This window comes from Mustela lutreola, chromosome 3 (assembly GCF_030435805.1).
Source record: "Mustela lutreola isolate mMusLut2 chromosome 3, mMusLut2.pri, whole genome shotgun sequence".
In the NCBI taxonomy this organism is placed as follows: domain Eukaryota; kingdom Metazoa; phylum Chordata; class Mammalia; order Carnivora; family Mustelidae; genus Mustela; species Mustela lutreola.
The window spans coordinates 145,363,287-145,385,119 of NC_081292.1; the positions used below are offsets into that span (position 1 = coordinate 145,363,287).

The window sequence follows — 21,833 nt, forward strand, 5'->3', positions numbered from 1 at the left end:
GAACACTGTCCTTAGGAGTTGTATAGTTGACAACTAGCACAGACATATTATAGCCACTTTGGAGCTGATAACATCTGGCAAAGCTTGTTTGGTACGCTTTTTAGAAAATAAGAATGTTAACAGTCTAATGACTGGGTAACAAATACTTTTGTAAGTAAGAAGTTTTAAAATTCCTTGTTTTTAGCAAAAGTAAAAGAGCATTTTTGACAAATAACTTGGAAAGAATCCACAAAATGAGTGGTACTGCTATAGTAAAATTCCTCTCATTCCCATCAATTTGTCTATGTGAACACACTTTTTCATGGATTTTATCGACAGAAATGAAAAACAGGAATATCATTGACCTAAACTCTGTCTCATTCCAACAGTAAGCAATACTTAGCCAAAAACGTATGGCTTAAGTGAAAAGAAAATCACCCATCAGATGAAATAAAATTTTTACTTTTAATTTAGACATATTTATGTTGTTTGATTATAGTAATTGTAATGTTAATTAGCCCAGAATTCTTTTTACTACTTAAGAATCAAAGACATCAAATAGTTTAAATTTTAATTTATGTACATTTTTGTAGCAGACAAATTTAAGGAGGTGATTAACAAAATGTATAAACGTATACAGACAATCCTTTCTTTGAATGGTTCCAACATGCACGAATTTCAGTTACTGTGGTTTAGTTAACACCAATCCCCTAAACTGGGTTCGAATTTCAATTACTATGGTATATTAACTGTAATTGTACAAAATACAAATTTCACCCCTAGCTCTTCAATCCATGAGTCACCACATAAATAAAGATGAACGTCATGGTCAGTGACAAAACATGTTTCTTCTCTCAAAATCATTGGTGATTGGTCACTGCATGTCTGATTCAGTTCACATGTGGGTAGCAAAGTTTGTAGTTGTCTTATCTCCTTGTCTGCCTGTGAAAAATGTATGTAATATTTTACAAAAATAGATCATTGAAAGAGGACATTGGCCAACAAAATGAAAGCACAGCAAAGAATTGAGGGATCATGCCACAAGTGAAATTTGAATCGAATATAATGAAATTCTAGAAGAAACAACTGACCGTGGGAATGTTGACAGTGCCACCACTCGAGAAAGTCGGGTCATGCAGTCAGTGGAAATTGCTGCAGGCCAACTTAGTGACTTCAGTGAGGAAACAGGCTGTTGACAAAAAAGAATGAAGATGTCCCAGAAGAAGTGATGTTAGCAAAAAACTTCATATTAAAAGAACTCGTGAAGATTCTTCACAACATTGAAAATGCAAAGGATAAAATGTTGGAAGCGGATCCAAACTTAGAAAAAAGTATGACAATTCACTAGGGCATAGATTCTGGTCTCTCTGTATTGTTAAGCAGTATGACAAAATGAAGGCAAGAACTGTTCAAACTACTCAGTAAAAATTTTTTACAAAGAAATACTTTCATCCTCAGTGTTTCTAACTGCAGTGTACTAAGTAAGTACTAATCTTGCTATGTTTTTCCTTTTTCTTATTTTTTTGGTAACTAATTTGTAACTAATAGTAAGGCAGTTTTTAATGTTCCTGCAAAAAAGTGTAAAGGTCACAAGACAATTAAAATGTTTCCCACTAATTATTAACATTACTTTTTGCACAGTGATCTTGTATGGTCATTTTTATGCTCCTGCACTACTGTGTAAAATGAGGACTGCCTGTATTTTCAGTAAGACAACATTTTCCGGGAGAAGTGGAACAGAAATATAGGCTCAAGAAGAAAAAAGAAGGAGCTTAAAAATTTTCCACTGTTGAATAAAAGGCACAGCATAGGAAATGTAGTTGATGGTATTGTAATAGGTTGCCAGGTGACAGATGGTAGCTACATTTGTGGTGAGCATAGCATAATGTATAAGATTGTATAAACAATCAACAATCACTATGTTGTATGCCCGAAACAAATGTAACATTGTATGCCAATATACAATTACTATGCATATTTTTTTCAATAAAAAAGGAAAAAAATTCACACTGTTAAAGAACAATTTATTTAGGGTTTTTTAAAAAACAATTTATTTATTTTTTAAGATTTTTATTTATTTATTTGACAGACAGAGATTACAAGTAAGGCAGAGAGGCAGGTAGAGAGAGAGGGTGGAGAAGCAGAGCAGAGAGCCCAATGCCGGGCTCGATCCCAGGACCCTGAGATCATAACCTGAGCTGAAGGCAGAGGTTAACCCACTGAGCCACCCAGGCACCCCCATTTAGGTCTTTTTTTTTTTATGATATTAAGTAATTTCTATACACAACATGGGACTCAAATCCACAACCCCAAGATAAAGACTTGCATACTCCACTGACCAAGACAGCCAGGTACCCCCTGTTTATGTATTTTTAAATGAATGATGGCAGGTTTCAAGTTACTATAGACAGGTTTTATTAAATAGACTTAAAAGTTATTTAAACTCCTATTTAAAAAGTCATCCCTGGATTGCCACAGTTGCTCAGTCAGTGGAGGGCATAACTTGATCTCGGGGTTGTGGATTCGAGCCCCATGTTCAGTGTAGAGATTACTTAAAAACAAAATTTTTAGTGGCGCCTAGGTGGCTCAGTGGGTTAAAGCCTCTGCCTTTGGCTCAGGCCATGATCCCAGGATGCTGGGATCAAGTTCCCCTGCTGAGCAGAGAGCCCGTTTCCCCCTCTCTCTCTGCCTGCCTCTCTGCCTACCTGTGATCTCTGTCTGTCAAATAAATAAATACAATCTTTAAAAAAAAATCTTTAAAACAAAGTCCTACTTTATAATATAATATATTAGAAATCACAACCTGGGGCGTGGTGGGGGGGTGCGCCTGGGTGGCTCAGTCAGTTGAGTGTCCAAATCTTGATTTTGGTTCAGGTCATGATCGTGGGGTCATGGGATGGAGCCCTGGGTCAGTCTCCATGCTCAGTGTGGAGTCTGCTTGAGATTCTCTCCCTTTGCCCTTCCCCTTACTCATTCTCTCTCTCTCTCTGTAGCTTTCCAAAAATAAATCAATAAAATCTTTAAGAAAAAAGAAATCACAGTCTTAGCAAATGTTGAAACCTATGTTGAAAAGTCTTCAATATCAGTCTGAAGACGTGGAAGTGAGTATGTAATTTTTCAGTTGTTTGGGAGCACTTGTTCAAAAAACTTAAGAAAGCCTCAAAACAGGAACTAGTCTGCTTTGCGGGGGAGAGTCACTTAAAAGATAGCAGTTTATTGAAAATATGTTTTTGGTGCCACCGTTAAAGTTAAATTCCAGATAAAATTAATGGAAGACAGAGTATAATAAACTAGAAACTTTTTCAATTACAAGCGGCAGAAACCCAATTCTTATGAACAGAAAATAAAAAAAAGTAAGAGTATTGGCTCAAATAAACCAAGACAAACAGATACTTTAAAGTAAATCAGCGATTAGAGCTCTTTAATGACTCTGTGTCTCATTAAGGAAAAGACAAATTACTTATAATGGCTTCCTGGACCCCCACACCAGCTGTGCTTTCTGCTCTCACTAGGAACAGCACTGCTTCTGTCCTCATTAACGGCTCTTCCTTTTCCTACAACTGCTTTTTGCAGCTACTGCTTTGTGACCCACTCAGGGCTCCCTGTCAGGTTTTTACTCAAGGATCAACTTCTCAGTGAGGCCTTCTCCTACGAACCCATTTAAAATTGTCTCCCTGCCCTGCCAGCTATTTCCTATCCCTCTTACTGGCTTTATTTTAACCCATAGTTCTTATTACCATCTAGAAAATCATATATATTTGCTTATTTATCAGATTATTGTATCATTTCTCCCACTAGAATGTAAGCTCCATGAAAGCACTGATTTTTGTCTGTTCATAGTTGCTATCGCTAATTCAATTCTATATTTTTAGAACAATGTCTGCATTTAACAGGTGCTCAATAAATATTTGTTATATAAATGGAAACATGAATGTATTAACAGGAAGACTTCTGGAATTTTGTTAAAAAAACATGCTCAAGGTCCATAGTTCTCTAGGAAATGACGTAAGTGACTTAATCCACAGTAGGATAGATTAGCATATGGTCTAAAAGGTTTGACTTTTTAAAATTTTCAAATTTAAACCATCTGGTTTATCTCTTCATTTTTTAAAAAAGATTTTATTCATTTATTTGACAGAAAGAGAGAGAGACAGTGAGAGGGGGAGCACAAGCAAGGGGAGTGGGAGAGGGAGAAGTAGGCTTCCTACTGAGCAGGCAGCCTGATAGGGCTCCATCCCAGGACCCTGGGTCATAACCTGAGCCGAAGACAGACGCTTAATGACTGAGCCACCCAGGTGCCCCTATCCCTTCGTTTTAATTCTCCTATGGGGTCTTTGTCACTTCTCACTTACAGTAAGACTTTCCTGTGTTATCTCTTCCCTTTCCTCCCAAGTTGTACATAACCTTTCAATGTCCCCAAACACCACTTCCTGCACATCACTTCCATTAGCTTACTCCTGAGAGCTTTGCAGAAAAAATTCAAACTCCACTGGTTAGCTTTCAAACCTGTCCATAAATTGGCCAAATCCCACTTACAAAACTGATTCCATTACACCCCAGTTTAAACCCTTGACTTCATAACCTCATCACAGCCTCATGAGTATGCTGTGCTCACTCCATCTTATTTCAGATTATTCCCTTCATCTGGGAAGCTCTATCCTTTCCATCTCTCCAAATCCTTTCCATTTTTTAAAAAGTAATCTCCATGCCCAGCATGGGGTTTGAACACATGACCCCGAGATCCAGAGCCGTATGTTCTACTGATGCAGCCAACCAAGTGACCCTACTTTCCATTTTTTAAGGTGTGCATCACAGTTGACCGCTTTCATAAAGCTTCTCTTATATCACAGTTAATCAATTGGGCACCTGGGTGGCTCAGTGGGTTAAGCTGCAGCCCTCAGCTCAGGTTGTGATCTCAGGGTCCTGGGATCGAGTCCCGCATCGGGCTCTCTGCTCAGTGAGGAACCTGCTTCCTCCTTTCTCTCTCTGCCCGCCTCTCTGCCTACTTGTGATCTCTCTCTGTCAAATAAATAAATAAAATCTTTTTTTAAAAAAATCAAATGATGGAGAGCAAAACACTGCACTATATGGTCAATCAGTCCTTCCTTGGCCTAAGTACTTTTAGCTTATGCTAATTACTAAGATGCCTCATGAAGCATACTTTGTTTTTTGTTTTTTTAAAGATTTTATTTATTTATTTGAGAGACAGAGATCAAAGTAGGCAGAGAGGCAGAGAGAGAGAGAGGAGGAAGCAGGCTCCCTGCTGAGCAGAGAGCCCGATGCAGGGCTCAATCCCAGGATCCTGAGATCACAACCTGAGCCGACGGCAGAGGCTTTAACCCACTGAGCCACCCAGGCACCCCATGAAGCATACTTTGGTATTGTGAATTATGAAAGTAAGTGTACCACCCCTTCAAATTATAACTTCTTAGAAGGGTGTCTTTCCTTGGAAGAGATAGTTCTATACTTCCAGAGGTTTTTGTTTTGTTTGCACACAGTGGGTGGCAAAAACATATTTGTTGAATGATTTTTAGCCTCCAAAATTGCACAAAAGGAATTTCTAGATTTAAGTGTGAGAAGGGCTAAGTTGTTAATAGATCCATGAAAGAATGTTATTTCATACTGAACTGACGATGATAAAATACCTTTTGGACCAACTTGTGAAAAGAGTTGTGATTTTTGTATGTAACTTAATCCAGGAAATGACTAAATGGCAGGAAAAATGTGAATGAGGAGCACCTAAGTGGCTCAGTCAGTTAAGCATCAGACTCTTGATTTTGGCTCAGGTGATGATCTCAGTATCATGAGATAGACCCCCGCAACGGGCTCTGTGCTCATTTGAGTCTGGGCTCTCTCTCTCTCTGTCTCTCCCCTGCCCCACTGCCTAAGCTCATGCTCTCTCTCCAAAACAAATAAATCTTTTAAAAAAATGTGAATGAGGAAGATTTCCATTTTGCAATGACTATAAAAATCTTAGGAGGTAAAAAAAAAAAAAAAAAAAAAAAAAATCTTAGGAGGTAAACAATATTTGGTTTAATTATAAATAAATATGTACTAGTTGTTTAGATACACAAATGACATTTTATTATTTAAATACATGACAAACTAATTTTTTTTTACTCAGTCATGTTTTCCATAAACAATGGGACTTTCTAAGAATTTCTGTGTTAAGGAACATCTATGTTAATATTTTGTTTCTATTTGAACAATCATACAGACATTAGTTTGTATGACATAAACAAGGATAGATATAGTTTTTGGCCTAGACTATTCCATGAGCCCTTATAGAGAACATCAAAAAAATCTGTGTACAACAGAACTCTCACATTGTCCACCTAAGAAAGAAATCAAATAGAGTACACAATATGGTAATGTATTAGTCAAGGAATTTAATCAATTACAGTTTATACATTTCTTACAGTTAGTCTCATCTGAAGATGTGTTGTTCGGTTATTACATCAGTAGAGGACTCCTCTCATCTTCTGTAAAAGAGCATATCTCATTATAGGGGTGGGGAAAAGGCTATAAATTCTAGTCCCACTCACACTATTAACAGAGCTACTCTACCCCATTTGGTCCCTGCCTGCAGTTGTCCTACTGACATATCAGTTATCCCTTGAAGGAACTTATGAGACTGTTAAAAAAAAAAAAAAAAAAAAAAAAAAAGTCTTTTCTAACTCTCTTTCAGGGCTAGTATAAACCAGGAGCTAAAAAAGTGAAATGCTATAAAAGCAAATCAAGGGGCGCCTGGGTGGCTCAGTGGGTTAAGCCGCTGCCTTCAGCTCAGGTCATGATCTCAGGGTCCTGGGATCGAGTCCCGCATTGGGCTCTCTGCTCAGCAGGGAGCCTGCTTCCCTCTCTCTCTCTCTGCCTGCCTCTCTGTCTACTTGTGATCTCTGTCTGTCAAATAAATAAATAAAATCTTTAAAAAAAAAATAAAAAAAAAATAAAAGCAAATCAATACGTGGGCATATCAGGGGTGCCTGGGTGGCTTAGTCGGTTAAGCATCTGAAATTGGTTTCTGCTCAGGTCACTATCTCGGGGTCCTAGGATGGAGCCCCACCCACATCAGGCTCTGCCCACCAGGGAGTCTGCTTCTCTCTCTCCCTTGGCCCCTCCCCCCATTCATGCTCTCTGTGTATCTCTGTCTCAAATAAAGTTTCTAAAAAAAAAAAAAAGCAAAAGGAAAAAAAGATGGCTAGATAGAAGGATGTATAGATATGTGAAAAAACAAGCAGAGTTAAATGTTAATGGTAAAATTTAAATAATAGGTACACATGTGTTCATTGTAAAATTAAAAGATTAATAAAGGAATATTACAAAAAGCTGTATGTCCCTGAATTTCGCAACTTACATGAGGTGAAGTCCTTGAGAGACTTCTTTTTAAAGTATATTCAACATTCTTTAACTCCCTCTTCAATAGTGGAGTCTAGTTCCCGTCCATTTGAGTGTGGGCTTAATTTAATGTTCTGTTTCAATAAATAGAATATGGCAGAACTTATGGTGTTTGGCACCTGAGACTAGGTCACAAAAGGCATTGTGGTTTCCTCTCTGCCCTATCTCTTAGATCACTCACTTGGCAGGAAACCAAGTCTTTTGGGACACTCAAGCAGTTCTTTGGAAAGGCCCAAGTGGTTGGAAATTGAAGCCTCTTGCCAAAAACTAGCAATGAATTGAGACTTCCTGATAAGCCGTGAGGAATTGCAGCCTTCTGCCAGAAGCCATGTGAGGAAGCCACCTTGCAAGCAAAGCCTCCAGCCTTAATGGAACTTTCATGGCTATAAGCCTAGCTGACATTTTTTTTTTTTAAGATTTTATTTATTTATCCAAAAGAGAGGGACAGCGAGAAAGGGAACACAAGCAGGGACAGTGGGAGAGGGAGAAGCAGGCTTCCTGCTGAGCAGGGAGCCCAATGTGATCTTGATCCCAGGACTGTGGGATCATGACCCAAGTGGAAGGAAGACGATTAACGACTGAGCCACACGGGCACCCCCCTAGCTGACATTTTGACCCGTTAAAGATCCTGAAAACCCAGTAAAGTGCTCCTGAATTCCTCATCTACAGAAACTGTGAGATACCGCTTAGCTTTAAGCTGTTAAATTCCGAGGTAATTTGCTATGCAGCAATAGATAAATAGACCCAACATACGACCAAAGTTTACTCAAGAAAAATTATACAACATGAACTGTCCTATATCTATTGAGGAAATTGAATTAGTAGCTAAAATTCTGCCAACAAAGAAAACTCTAGGCCTGGATGGCTTCACTGTTGAATTGTATCAACATTTAAGAAAGAAAGAATGCCAGTTATTAAATTAATTGTTTTTCTTTTCAATGTCGTTTTTTTCCATCTTTGGTTATCAGTGTTTTTTTGTTTTTTTTGTTTTTTTTTTGGTTATCAGTGGTTTAACAGTGATGTGATTCTATGTGTTTTTTTCTTTTTTATTTATCCTGTTTGGGGTTTATAAAGACTCTTGAATTTATTTTGCTGTTGTATATCAATGTTGTAAAGTTCTCTGTTATTATCTTTTAAAACACTGCATGTTTAATTTTTTTCCTCCTTTCCTATGTTTCCATGTTAGATCTTACATAACTTCCATGTTTCTTTTCTTCTGTATTTTCACTATTTTGTCTCTCTCCACATCATTCTGGTTGTTTCCTTCCAACTTGTGCTCATTCTCTAACTCTTCAGCTGGGCCTGTTCTGCCGTCAAATCCATCCACCAAGATTCTAATTTCGGTCATGGTAATTTTCAGTTCTAGTATTTCCATATTTGTTTATGTAATTTTCAGTTTTTTTGCCAAAATTCTCATAAGTTTCATTTGTGTCTGAAAATGCTAATATCTGTTTAAATGGAGCTTCTGCTTCTTCTGGTATTCATTCATGTCTTTTGGTGTGGCTACTTTTTATCGTATGCTCCAAAAGGTATTTGCAAAACTATTTATAGAATTTATTTTGAGGCTTACTGCATTAATTTTTCTACTGCTGCTTACCAGTATTACCACAAATTTAGCATCATAAAACAACAGACATTTCTTATCTCATAGGTTCCGCGGATCATGAGTCCAAACACACCTCCACTGAATCTTCTGTTTCAGGGTCTCACAAATCCAAACCAAGGTGTCAGGCTGAGCTATGATCTCAGCCGAGGTCCCACTAGGAAGGGATCCACTTCCAAGCTCACATAGTTGTAGCATGCAGTTCCCTAAGGGCTACTGCACCAGGGACCTACTCTTTGCTGTTGGCTAGAGGCCACTCTCAATTGCTTGCCCTGTGGCCCTCTAAAGTCCTGTTCAGAACAGAGCAGCTTGCTTCTTTGAAATCGAGAGACAGAAAATAATAATAACAATAACAATAACAATAACAATAATAGGGGTGCTTGCGTGGCTCAGTTGGTTAAGCCTTGGACTCTTGGTTTTGGCTCAGGTCAGGATCTCAGGGTTGTGAGATTGAGCCTCACCTCGGGCTGCATGCTCAGCAGGGAGTCTGTCTGGGATTCTCTGTGCTCCTCCCTCCTGCTCACATGCACGTACGCTCCCTAATAAATAAATCTGAAAGAATAAAATAAAATAAAGGGAGAGAATTCATTAACAAGATAATTATAATCTGATATAATGTAATCATGTCACATTATCACATACATCCCATCATCTTTGTGGTATTCCATTGATTAGAAGCAAATCGTAAGTCTCACACACACACACACATACACACACACACAATACCAGGATAGAAGGATCATGGGGGGCCACCTTAAAGTCTGTCCACCACACTTGGATATTAATTTCCTCTTGAGGGAATTAGATTTGCTTCTGCCAAGCACCTGGGAGGTCTAAATATCCTAGGTAATCTCATTTCCTTACTCAGTTACCTAAAAGTAAATGTGTTTCAACATAATCTAGTTTATAAATTTACAGCAAAACAAAGATTCAAATGAAGAATTACATTTTTAGCCTAGAAAAAACAGATGGTACAAATTTTTCCCATTAAATTATGTTGAAAATCTACTTTTGGAGCTTCTCATAATGATAAGAAAATTCTATTGTTACATAATGGAAATTTATGCCTAAAACACGAGAATCTAGAAGTTAGCATAGAATTATAAAACTTTCAAGGTAGTTGGTGTTTTGCTAATACCCTCATGTGAAACAGTCTCTTAAATGTTGAATATTCCGGGACGCCTGGGTGGCTCAGTTGGTTAGGCAGCTGCCTTCGGCTCAGGTCATGATCCCAGCGTCCTGGGATCGGGTCCCACATCGGACTCCTTGCTCAGCAGGGAACCTGCTTCTCCCTCTGCCTCTGCCTGCCATTCTGTCTGCCTGTGCTCGCTCTCTCCTCCTCTCTCTCTCTGATAAATAAATAAAATCTTTAAAAAAATTTTTTTTAAATGTTGAATATTCCTACTATTATATATTGTATCGCTCAAATATGCATCGCTAATCTTGAGAAAGAAGAACAAAGCTGAAGTATCACAATCCCAGATTTCAGTATATATTACAAAGCTGTAATAATCAAAACAGTATGGTACTGGTACAAAAATAGACACACACATCAGTGGAACAGAATAGAGTCCAGAAATAAACCTAGATTATGTGCCCAATTTATCTACAATAAAAGAGGCAAAAATATACAACGAGGAAAAGACAGTCTCTTTCATAAATGGTGCAGGAAGGGGTGCCTGGGAGTCTCAGTCAGTTAAGTGTCCGATTCTTGATTTTGGCTCAAGTCATGATCCAGGATTGTAAGATCTAGCCCCGCATTCAGCTCTGCACCAGGTATGAAGGCTGCTTGGCGTTCTCTCTATCCCTCTGCCCCTCCCTACTCTCTCTTTCTCTTAGGAAACAAAATAAAACAAAACAAATATATATTTAAAAAAAAAGAAAGAAATGCCTCATATTTAAAAGTAATAATAATAATAATAATAATAATAATAATGGTGCTGGGAACACTTGACAACTACATGCAAAAGAATAAAACCAGACTCTTTCTTACACCATACACAAGCATAAATTCAAAGTGACTAAAGATCTAAATGTGAGACTTGAAACCATAAAACTCCTAGAAGAAAATATAGGCAGTAATCTCTTTGACATTGGCCTCAGCAACATTTTTCCAGATATATTTCCTTTAGGCAAAGGAAACAAAAACAAAAATAAACTACTAGTTCTACACCAAAATAAAAAGCTTTTGCACAGCAAAAGGAAATATCAATAGAACAAAAAAGCAAACTACTGAATGGGAGAAGATATTTGTAAATGATATATCCAATAAGGGGTTAATATCCAACAAGTATAAAGAACTTACACAATTCAACACCAAAGAAATGATCCAATTTTAAAAATGGGCAAAAAATATGAGCAGAGAGCCATTTCTCCAAAGAAGACATATAGATGGCTAAGAAACACATGAAAAGCTGCTGAACATCACTCATCATCAGGGAAATGCAAATCAAAACTACAGTGAGATAATACCTTACACCTATCAGAATGGCTAGTAACACAAAGACAAGAAATGGTAAGTGTTGACAAGGATGTGGGAAAAAAGGAAACTTCAGGCACTGCCAGTGGGAATGTAAGTTGATGCAGCCACCATGGAAAACAGTATGGAGGGTTTGTTTGTTTGTTTTTTAAGATTTTTATTTATTTATTTGACAGACAGAAATCACAAGTAGACAGAGAGGAAGGCAGAGAGAGAGAGGAGGAAGCAGGCTCTCCGTGGAGCAGAAAGCCCCATGTGGGGCTTGATCCCAGGACCCTGGGATCATGACCTGAGCCAAAGGCAGAGGCTTTAACTGAGCCACCCAGGTGCCCTGGAGGTTTATTTATTTATCTTTTTTTAATGGGGCACCTCAGTCATTAAGCAACTGCCTTTGGCTCAGGCCATAATCCCAGGGTCCTAGGATCGAGGCCCACATCAGGCTCCCTGCTAGGTGGGAAGCCTGCTTCTCCCGCTCCTGCTCCCCTTGCTTGTATTCCCTCTCTCTCTGTGTCTCTGTCAAATAAATAAATAATATCTTTTTTAAAAAAAATCTTTTAAAAAGTGTAAATACTATATGATCCAGTAATTCCACTAGGGGTATTTACTGAAAGAAAACAAAAACACAAATTCAAAAAGATATATGCAACCCTGGGGCACCTGGGTGACTCAGTGGGTTAAAGTCTCTGCCTTCAGCTCAGGTCATGATCCCAGGGTCCTGGGATCGAGCCCCACATCTGACTCTCCGCTCAGAGGGGCGCCTGCTTCTCCCTTCCTCTCTGTCTGCCTCTCTGCTTACTTGTGATCTCTGTCAAATAAATAAAATCTTTAAAAAGATATATGCAACCCTATGTTTATTGCAGCATTATGTATAATAGCCCAGCATGGAAGAAATCTGTGTCTATCATAGTAAAGATGTGATGTGTACACACACACACACACAGAGGAATATTACTCAGCCACAAAAAGGATGGGAGTTTGCCATTTGCAACAACATGGATGGGCCTAGAGGACATTATGCTAAGTGAAATAAGTCAGGGAAAGAGATATACCATACGATTTCACTTATATGTGTAGTTTGGAAAATAAAACAAGCAGAAACAGACCCATAAATATAGAGAATAAACCCACGGTTGCTAGACATGTGCAGAGTGGAGGGAAGGGAAAAGTGAGGAAGAAGAGTAGGAGATATAGGCTCCCCGTCATGGAATGAGTGAGTCACAGGATGAGAGATACAGTATAGGGCATATAGTCACTGGTATTGTTACAGTCTTCCACAGTGACAGATGAGGGAGTCACACCTGAGGTGAACATAGCATGATGCATAAACATGTAAAATATAAACTTGTCCAAACACCATGCTGTACACCTGTACAAACAACATGCTGTAACACGGTATCAACTAAACTTAATTAAAGAATAAAAAGAAAGAAAAACCACAATAAAAAATGGGGCATGTGTGTGGCTCTGTCGGTTAAGAATTTGATTCTTGATCTCAGCTCAGGTCTCAATATCAGGGTTGGGAGTTCAAGCCCCATGTTGGGCTCCATGAAGTGTCCTTAAAAAAATAAAAGACTTCGTTCCTAAATAGAAATAACATACTGATGAAACCAGCATACTGGAATTATAGCCTGTGGTGCTGATATAAATTTAAAACATTTGAAGAACATTAATTTATTTCATTTAAAAAAAAGAAAATCTGAAATTTGTATAAACTTGTGCAATAGATATTGCATCTGTATCTTAAAAGCTGATTTGGGGGACACCTGGCTGGCTCAGTTGGTTGAGCAGCTGACTCTTGGTTTTGGCTCAGGGCATGATCTCAAGGTCCTGGGATAACCTGTGTCAGGCTCCACAGTCAACAGAATCTGTTTGTGGATTTTCTCTCTGACCCTCCCCCTGTTCATGCTCTCTCTCTCAAATAAATAAAATATTGACTTGGGAGTAGGACATTATATACATTTGGGAACCTTGTATTGTTACTTGAATAAAGTAACACACTTATTCTTAAGATCTGTAACTACGAGACATGCTTTTGAAGTAAGCATCTAAGAAAGTAAAATATATGACCACTCTATCTGGGAATAAATTTTAAAATATTATCTACCTATCAACCACCTTTGGCAGACACTAATTGCACCTACCTTAATCCTGTAGTCCTTTCTTCCCCCAATTTTTCCCAGGCATATGGTCATCTGGAATAAAAGCTGTATTTTCATCCTTTCTCGCAGTCAGGTGGGGGGACCGTGACTAAGTCTTGGCCAAGAAAATTAAGTGAGGGTGCAACCTTCTCACTCGACTGCCCTCTGCTTTGCTGGTTAGTGTTGATGTGAGGGAAAGAGTTTGAACAGCAATCTTGGAATGTGAGAGAGAAGCCAAATGCTGAGGTTGCTAGAGCACCACAGCAGCCTTGTGATACTTACCTCTGAAACCCTGTTAAGTGAGGGGAAAAAAAAACTTTCTTTTTTTAAAGCCACTCGTATTTGAGGTATTAGTTTTATGCTGCTGTAGTAACCTTAACCAATACACACTGCAGCTGTTGGCATATTACTCCTTTATTAGAAACTGTAAATAAGAAATTATTTCGACACCTGAAGACCAAACTATAACAGATGATTCCATAGGTTCAAGATTTTGAGACATTCTAGAAAGAGTTTTCTGTAAAGTATATCCTTTCCGTGGCATGGCAACATCATTCTTCTTTAAAAAAGTTACTGGACAGACATCATTTCCACCATCACCTATATAAACAATTCGTGTATAATTCACTCCCTGTTGTAACTGTTTATCTACAAATTCTACCAAAACTACATTTTTGCAAAGATTTTTGGGGCACCTGTTGCAAGAATGGGCATGGTAACTTTCCACAGTGAGATGACCATTGCTATTGAAAGCTGCTGGATTTGTAAACACTTTATCAAACACATCATGAAAACTGGTAGCTTCTAAAACCCAATCTATGAAGACTGAATTTGAATCTGAAATAATGATGCAGTCAAATTTATCCTTGTTCTTTCTTATAAAGTTCAAAAGCTCCACCATCCCTAGAGTGAAAGGCATTGATGTCACTGCTCTTTTCATTTCATCTTCTCTTACACCTTCATCTCCCAAATACTTAAAGACTCTGCCCATAAATTCTGTCCAAAATCCTTTTTCATAAGAATCTTGTAGTTCAATAGGAAGCTTTTTCTCTGGAGCACACTGTACAATCCAGGTGTCACTATTATCATCTATGATTGTATTGTCAAAGTCAAAAACGAGCAAAATTTTCATGGTTCCAAAAGCAAATGTGGGTTACCCTGAAAAACAAGAAATAGTGTTTCCTAAACATACTGTTTTACATGTCTAGCTATTACACTTATTTAACAAACATTACTGAGTGTTAATCTGCTAAAACAAAGGGTTAATATAAAAAAAGTCAAATGATTAAGCATTTAAGGCTACCACTTAAGCATTTTTTTCTTAAGAAGCAAAGTTCATATTTGAGTACTTCAAGTAAATGGAAACAAAATATCTAAAAGGATATTCACAGTATTATTGTGTTCTGGAGGGTATGATTCTTTGACACTCAGAATTAAACTACAGAGTAAGCCAATGAGAAGAGTAATGAAATAATTCTTTTACAGCCTAATTTAGAAAAATTATAAAAAAGACAGAGAAAAGTAGGCTAATCACTCTTATTGTCTTTAAATTATCAATCATAAATTAGTTTAAAATATTTATAATAATCCAAATATTAAATAATAACTCACATATAATATAAATCCTCTGTATACTATCCTAAATTCTGACCAAATTTTAACACCATGACATCTTGCAAAATTTGAACAACTTTCCTAAAAAAGGCATTTAGCTTAAAATCATTAATGCCAGTGTTATAACTAAATGGTTGCTTGATGTTGTACTTGAAATCCTAAACAAATTAAAGCTGGGAGTCAATTCCATTCTTCTAAACTAGAAGTAACTTTTGTTAACAATTTTCACATTTATTTGTATTTTCCTTAGACAGTTTAGCTCTGGAGTACCAAATAATCTGGGAATGTGTGAAAAATCTCATTGCTTATGATATGACGATTACTTAATTCTTAGTTTTCATTAAATGATAATGAAGGTCATTAATTCTAAATCTTGAGAAAAGGAAAAACTAAACTGGCCAACAGATAGTATGGATAAAAATTATGTAAAAAAAGACAGTTATAAAGAATACCCATGAGAAGCTACAATTACTGCATATAAACAACAAAAAAATCTTTTTTTAAAGAGTAACTAATACTTTTAAAGATATCACAATACACTAGGCTAAGAACTTTACAATCTCATCACCTACTTAACTTCATAACTCTATTAAGTAGAAATTATTATCTTCATCTTAAAAATATATAAACTGAAGATTAAATATTTGTTAAGTTGATTAAATTTTAGTTAATTTGAAGAGCTAAAATTTGGACTCAGGTCCACTTCACTCCAAAATTCATGCTTAAAGTACAGTACTCTAGTGGCTAAGAAATAGAATATTTAAAGATTATTAATTAGTTTATTTAAGTTTATTTATTTTTTTGTAATCTCTACATCCAACATGGGGCTGAAACTTACAACCCCAAGATGAAGAGTCACATGGTCCTCCAAATGATGGAACCAGGTGCCCCACTTATTAATCAGTTTAAAAATAAATATTAGGTGGTCATTTTGACAAAAAGATGTTTAATACATGAAAACATTCATTAGTCCCGAAGTACACACTAATCGTAATACCACATCTGTGACTTACTTATAACCATTCTGAAGTTTTAACAAGAAATCCTAAAAAGAAAAGTGAAGAACCTCACCAATAAGAAAAAGAAGAGATCAATTAAAAATGGAAAACATGGCATTTAACCATATATATTTGGTAAAACTGAGAATAGAGTTTACAGACTCATATAAGAGTAAGTATTCTATGTCTCTCAATTTAGAATATCTGGAGAATAACTAACGCAGAAGGGTATCTCTTGTTGTGTGAATTTAGACAGTATGTAATACTCTGATACTCTGGATCCTTGTATCTCTAAATATCTAATCCAGGTGTCTATGGATGATTCCTAGAGATTTAAGTGCAGAATTCACTGTCATAGAATAAGGCATACACATTAGCACTACACTCTAGGCACACTTTAAATTAAACACACTTTTCAAGCATTCTGAACTTTATACATAATTTAAAAAAATTTTTCAAATGTAATTCATTGGTTGAAAACTGTCTCAAGCCTAGATTTAATGAGCCACAAGTTATCCAAATTCCTGAACTATTAACCTCAAAATAAGATATATAATAAGCCTGAAGTTAACATAGTTCTGCAATGGACTATAAATTTCTATCTAAAAGTGTACTTTCTTAATTTTAATTTAAATTTAATTTTAGATCATTTTCTGTAAGTTTTTTTTTTGTCACCACTCAACATAGACCTTTATTAAAAAATACTTACCCAAACTTAGTATTTCCAAGGCAATTATTTTTACTTCAGAATAGGGTTTAAGTTAAACAGTCATGACAATCTTCAGTTTTAAACACCAGCCAGTTTCTAACCAACATTACTCCTACTCTATATGCAGAGAACAAAGTCTTCTGGTTTGGAACAAAGAAACGGAGACATCTTAACTCCTAAAATTAATAAAAGTATTTAAGGTATTTTTTTAAATTTATGTTTTCTAATTATGTTGTTTTCTCTCACATCAGAGAGGCACATGTTGGCAATAGGAGAAACAAAATCTTGATTAAACAAAGGTCTTAATTATAAAACAGGGAATGTTATATGAATCTACATTTTTATCCATGGGATAAAATCACAAGCATTAGACTGATGATGCTGAGATTTCCAGATTCCATTTTCTTCTTTTTCTTGTTAAATAATACACAAGTACTACATTCTGTTGTCCATAAACTTTCAAAGATTAGTGCTATATTTTTTTTTAAAGTCTTCAAAACTCAAGAATGTGCACAAAAATTAGTGGTAAGAATGTGAATCTATTTTAATCCAATTTGTTAAAATTCCAAAAGCAGTTATTAACTATTCTCTCCAAAAGAATGAGCAGTACACATTTGGTATCTATGCAATGTTTCCTGCATTAACAATAGCCTAAGTGTTTTTTACAATACTGAAAATTTGAAACTACATAGACATCCAAGGATTGGGGACTGGTTAAATATGATAATGTATATGATAACCAGATAATGAATATTTATGTAGCCAATAAAAGCTAAGATGTTTAGTACAAATTAAGTCACTAAATAGTGTGTACAGCATAATCGCATTTTGGTTTTAAAAAGATGTCTGTGTTTACAGTGACAAGATCATGGGTGCTTCAATTGCAGTGCATTCTTTTTCTACACTGATTTTGTAATTTTTTCTACACTGATTTTGTAATAATTTTTCCCCAGAATAAACTCTGTTTCAGATCGAAATGCAAATACTGGGGCGCCTGGGTGGCTCAGTGGGTTCAAGCCTCTGCCTTCGGCTCAGGTCATGATCCCAGGGTCCTGGGATCGAGCCCCGCATCCAGCTCTCTGCTCAGCAGGGAGCCTGCTTCCTCCTTTCTCTCTGCCTGCCTCTCAGCCTACTTGTAATTTCTGCCTGTCAAATAAATAAATTTTTAAAAAATCTTAAAAAAAAAAAGAAAAGAAATGCAAATACTACCTTAATTTCACAACAAAATAAAGCACAGAGATGGAATCAGAGAGATAACTAACTCTAGATAGACTTAGCTGTAAACATCCATGGGTTCGGTGAACCAGGTGTTGGAAGTTGAATGATACTAGACTATCATGTTAAATTGGCAAATCGTTGACACTGAATTTTATGATTCAATACTTTCTGTAACCTATTTAGTTAAAATTCCAGAGAATTTTTGTTAGGAGGTAATTCTTCATGGGTCTCTACTGGCTCTACATGCCTTACAAGCAAGACTTTCACTGCTCTATGCTCTCGCCTATCGTCTCAAAAATGTATGTATAGTGAACAGTCTTGAAAGGCATGTCTATTGTTCAGTATAATAAATATGGTCCCCTAAGCTCAGGGTTCCTGTCCTGTAAGGCAACACACTCCACTTGCAGGTGACTTCTGGGCCTCTTTGCATCACCCTGTGGGACGTGGAGCAAAACTGCTCATAGTCCGTCTACTGCTAATGCTCTATGTAGGTAATCCATCTCTGCCTAGGAATCTGTGTCTTCTACAGAACTGTGGCAGGCTAAGTCGTTAGCCTGCAAGTGGGATAAAAATCTCTGACCCTTCCCAGCTTTTGACATTTATACAACCATGCTTTCAAAAAACAAACAAAACCATCGATACTATATGTGCAAAAGCTAATTTCTGTCAACAAGTATTTTACTAATCCTTTCATACTTACCAGCATTATTACGGTGGAACATCTGATAGAAAATCTAAAGAAAAACAGTACAACTACGTGTTAGAACTTTAGTGATTAAAAATCTTACCTTCTTTCATTTTGAGTGACTCTAGCTTGATGCCTAATGTGTAGGTGTCCTAGCCGACTAGCTTATAATGAAATCATTTGTACTTCGATGTGTCAGAAAAGGATCTTCTGAAACCTAGCCTGCATCCACTCTCAACAGTTTTTTGCGTCCTTCGAGGTCTGACTAGTCCCACAGATACATTCAATTTTACTATACTGTATTTACAGAGCAAATTAAAATGTCTTAAAGGTCCTAACAGGAATGTTCTGGGACGATATCCAAGTTTTAACACTTCTCTTTCTTGAAGAAAAGAAAAAAAAAATATATATATATATATATATATATATATATATATATATATATATATGCTTCATCTAACCTGTTTCATGGCTTAGAAACCGAAGTATTTAAAAACAGATTTTCTGGGGTGCCTGGGTGGCTCAGTGGGTTAAGCCGCTGCCTTCGGCTCGGGTCATGATCTCAGGGTCCTGGGATCGAGTCCCGCATTGGGCTCTCTGCTCAGCAAGGAGCCTGCTTCCTCCTCTCTCTCTCTGCCTGCCTCTCTGCCTACTTGTGATCTCTCTCTGTCAAATGAATAAATAAAATCTTAAAATAAAATAAAATAAAATAAAAACAGATTTTCTGTCCATGACTCTACGGAAGGGAGGCCTCTGCCCTCCACCTTCCACCCGCGGAGGTCTGCGGACCGCGCACACCGAGCCCAGGCCTCGTTCTCCCACACACCTGCAGGGTCCGCACTGAACGTAGGCGCAGGCACCTTGCTGGGGGTCATCCCCTGTGAGAAGCGCGCTGGATGAGAATGGGAGCGCCGGGCCGGTTCCCCAGAGATCCTCACTGACCCAGACCAAGTGCCAGCAGCAGCCTTTCCTCCGCGCCGCTCCCGCGGACTCTGCCCTCCGACCTCGTTCCTGTGCCTGTCAATGAGGGTAACCCATCAGGCACGCTGGGCCACGACTTCCCGCGCAGGCGCAGTCCCTGTTTCCCAGCCCAATGGCCCGTGGCAGCACGCTCGCCGGTCCGCCGTCACTTCCGGCGGCGTTGCTAAGCAACTGTGCAGTTTGACAAACATTCGGCAGGCTGGAGTGCTACTCGCCCAGCATCGGAGTCATCTTTCCAAGTCACAAAGAGCCAAAGGCACCTACCTCGTTAGAGATGCTGGTGCGGTTTGGAAGGCGCTGTGGACGGGCAAAGGAAGATACAGGTGAGGTAAACTGGCCTATCTAGGCACAGGGATTGTTTCTGGCCTCCAGGCATAGAGTAAGGGTGGCAAATGAAAGTTTGGTTACTTTTTGAAAAGGGCTCAACCAACTCGAAAGCATCCCCACAGGGCATCATTGGGCTCTGTGTAAACGGACGGTTTTGCCTTCAGATGAATAGGTGGGTGGGAAAAGTTTACAGTAATAGAAGCGGAGAAAAGATAAGTCATAGACTCCCAGTTGACCGTCTGGCGTGATCCTCAAACAGTGCAATAGCAGCTCCAAGAGTCCGGTGTTTGCTGGATTCCCTTAAGCTTTTGTTATTCACTGAGTGAATTGGAATATCTTTTGGAAATATCAATGACCTCATTAGAGTCTTGGCTGTGCTGTGAACCTACTGACTGCTCTTAGCAAAGTCTCTAATGGCAATGTCTCAATTTCCTCATCTCTAGAGTGAAGAAGTGTAAAAAATAATTCTACTTAGATAGTGTAATCTAGACGACCTGTTATAAAAATCTGATTTTTGAATAGAAGTAGCCTAGGGGGGCATCTAAAGAACTCTTTAGCAATTCCAATGATTTTATTTTCTTAAGTCTGTAAAATTCCCAATTAATGTTGTCATCGTGACCACTTGAACCTTGGGAATCTGGACTTTCTTCATGTCATTGCCTGAACTTCTGTAGCAATAGCGCCTCTTTATGCCAGATGTAGAGTGAGGGCCAGACATTAACTCACCAGTGGACATTAATGGGTATTTCTGCAGTGAAGGACCATGAAGTAGCAGCAGAAGGTCCTGACTGGTTGGAGAGAGAAAGTACCCATATGACATGTATTGAAAAAACACAATTAGTCTCACATACTCACTGTCTCATATACAGAGTACTACAGTAAAAGTACTTTGATTTATCTGATAGATATTAAATAATGTTTCGTGTCATTCAATCCAAAAGTTACCATCCGAGGGGTACCTGACTGGCTCAGTCGGTAGATCATGTGACTCTTGATCTCCAGGTCGTGCGTGTGAACAGCATGTTGGGTGTGGAGATTACAAATAAGTAAACAAAATAAAGGTACTATCTGAGCCTTACTACTAAATTATAATCTCCATTGAAGTAGTGAAGTAGGAGAGGGGCTCAGATATGTAGACAGCTATCTGTAAAACGATTATCTAAAGATTTAGTGGGGTGACATCAGCCAGAAATCCATTTTGGAGATAACAATCTCCAAAAGTCCTCCTCTTTATTAAATGAAAAAGAACACTGACAAAAAAAAAAAAAAAAAAAAAAAAAAAAAACCAACCTGTCAGAACCAACATTCTTTTGAGAACTCAGGAAATTAACCAAAGGCTTGCAATAACTGGGGAGTGTTTATCAGGAAAAATAGCCAAATCTTGGTAACAACAGTATGTTTTTTGCCATTTTAACTTGCTCTAATCCCATATTTTTTTCCTAGCCCCATGGAGGTCTAGAAAACCATTGCTACCACAGTGAAATCCAGTGGCTTAGTAATATGGAGGGGGTGGAACTGGATTGGATCCTCTCCAAATCTCCCCCCTTTTTAAGAACTGTTATTTGACCTGTCTCACTGGAAAATCCCACTCACAAGGCTTGACTTTATTTGACCTGACTCAGAGCTCACTGGGTATACTTGTTAAAATGATCAGTAGCATTTTTTTTTTAACATCACAGCAGTCTGATGTAGTGGTAACTGTTGGTA

The 21,833-nt window shown here is 37.7% G+C and overlaps 2 protein-coding genes across 8 annotated transcripts in view; one reads left to right on the forward strand and one right to left on the reverse strand.

The window, feature by feature from the left end:
• Positions 1-458: 458 nt before the first annotated feature.
• On the reverse strand, positions 459-19,907 carry PHOSPHO2 (phosphatase, orphan 2). Of its 7 annotated transcripts, XR_009351894.1 has the most exons (6): positions 19,645-19,904; positions 18,834-18,867; positions 9,439-9,529; positions 6,399-6,461; positions 1,071-1,168; positions 465-921 (listed from the first exon to the last, which is right to left on the reverse strand). XR_009351894.1 is itself a non-coding variant. In XM_059167087.1 (3 exons), exon 3 carries the CDS (start codon positions 14,724-14,726, stop codon positions 14,001-14,003), a length of 726 nt encoding a protein of 241 aa, XP_059023070.1. In that variant the 5' UTR covers positions 14,727-14,752; positions 18,834-18,867; positions 19,645-19,907; the 3' UTR covers positions 13,991-14,000. The 7 variants fall into 7 exon arrangements, 2 of the variants coding, with proteins under 2 accessions (XP_059023070.1, XP_059023071.1); XR_009351895.1 differs by lacking the exon at positions 6,399-6,461 and having other exon boundaries at positions 462-921; positions 19,645-19,905; XR_009351896.1 differs by lacking the exon at positions 18,834-18,867 and having other exon boundaries at positions 463-921; positions 19,645-19,906.
• A 36-nt stretch (positions 19,908-19,943) lies between these two features.
• CFAP210 (cilia and flagella associated protein 210) overlaps positions 19,944-21,833 on the forward strand; it is a 38,767-nt gene continuing 36,877 nt past the window's right edge. The window contains exon 1 of the mRNA XM_059167086.1: positions 19,944-20,122. Within this exon, the coding sequence (XP_059023069.1) occupies positions 20,074-20,122 (49 nt within the window). The 5' untranslated portion in view covers positions 19,944-20,073. The remainder of the gene's footprint in view (positions 20,123-21,833) is intronic.

What these genes read in the sequence shown, in the direction of transcription:
- PHOSPHO2 (XM_059167088.1), bottom strand. Translation starts at nt 14,726, where the DNA reads ATGAAAATTTTGCTCGTTTTTGACTTTGACAATACAATCATAGATGAT.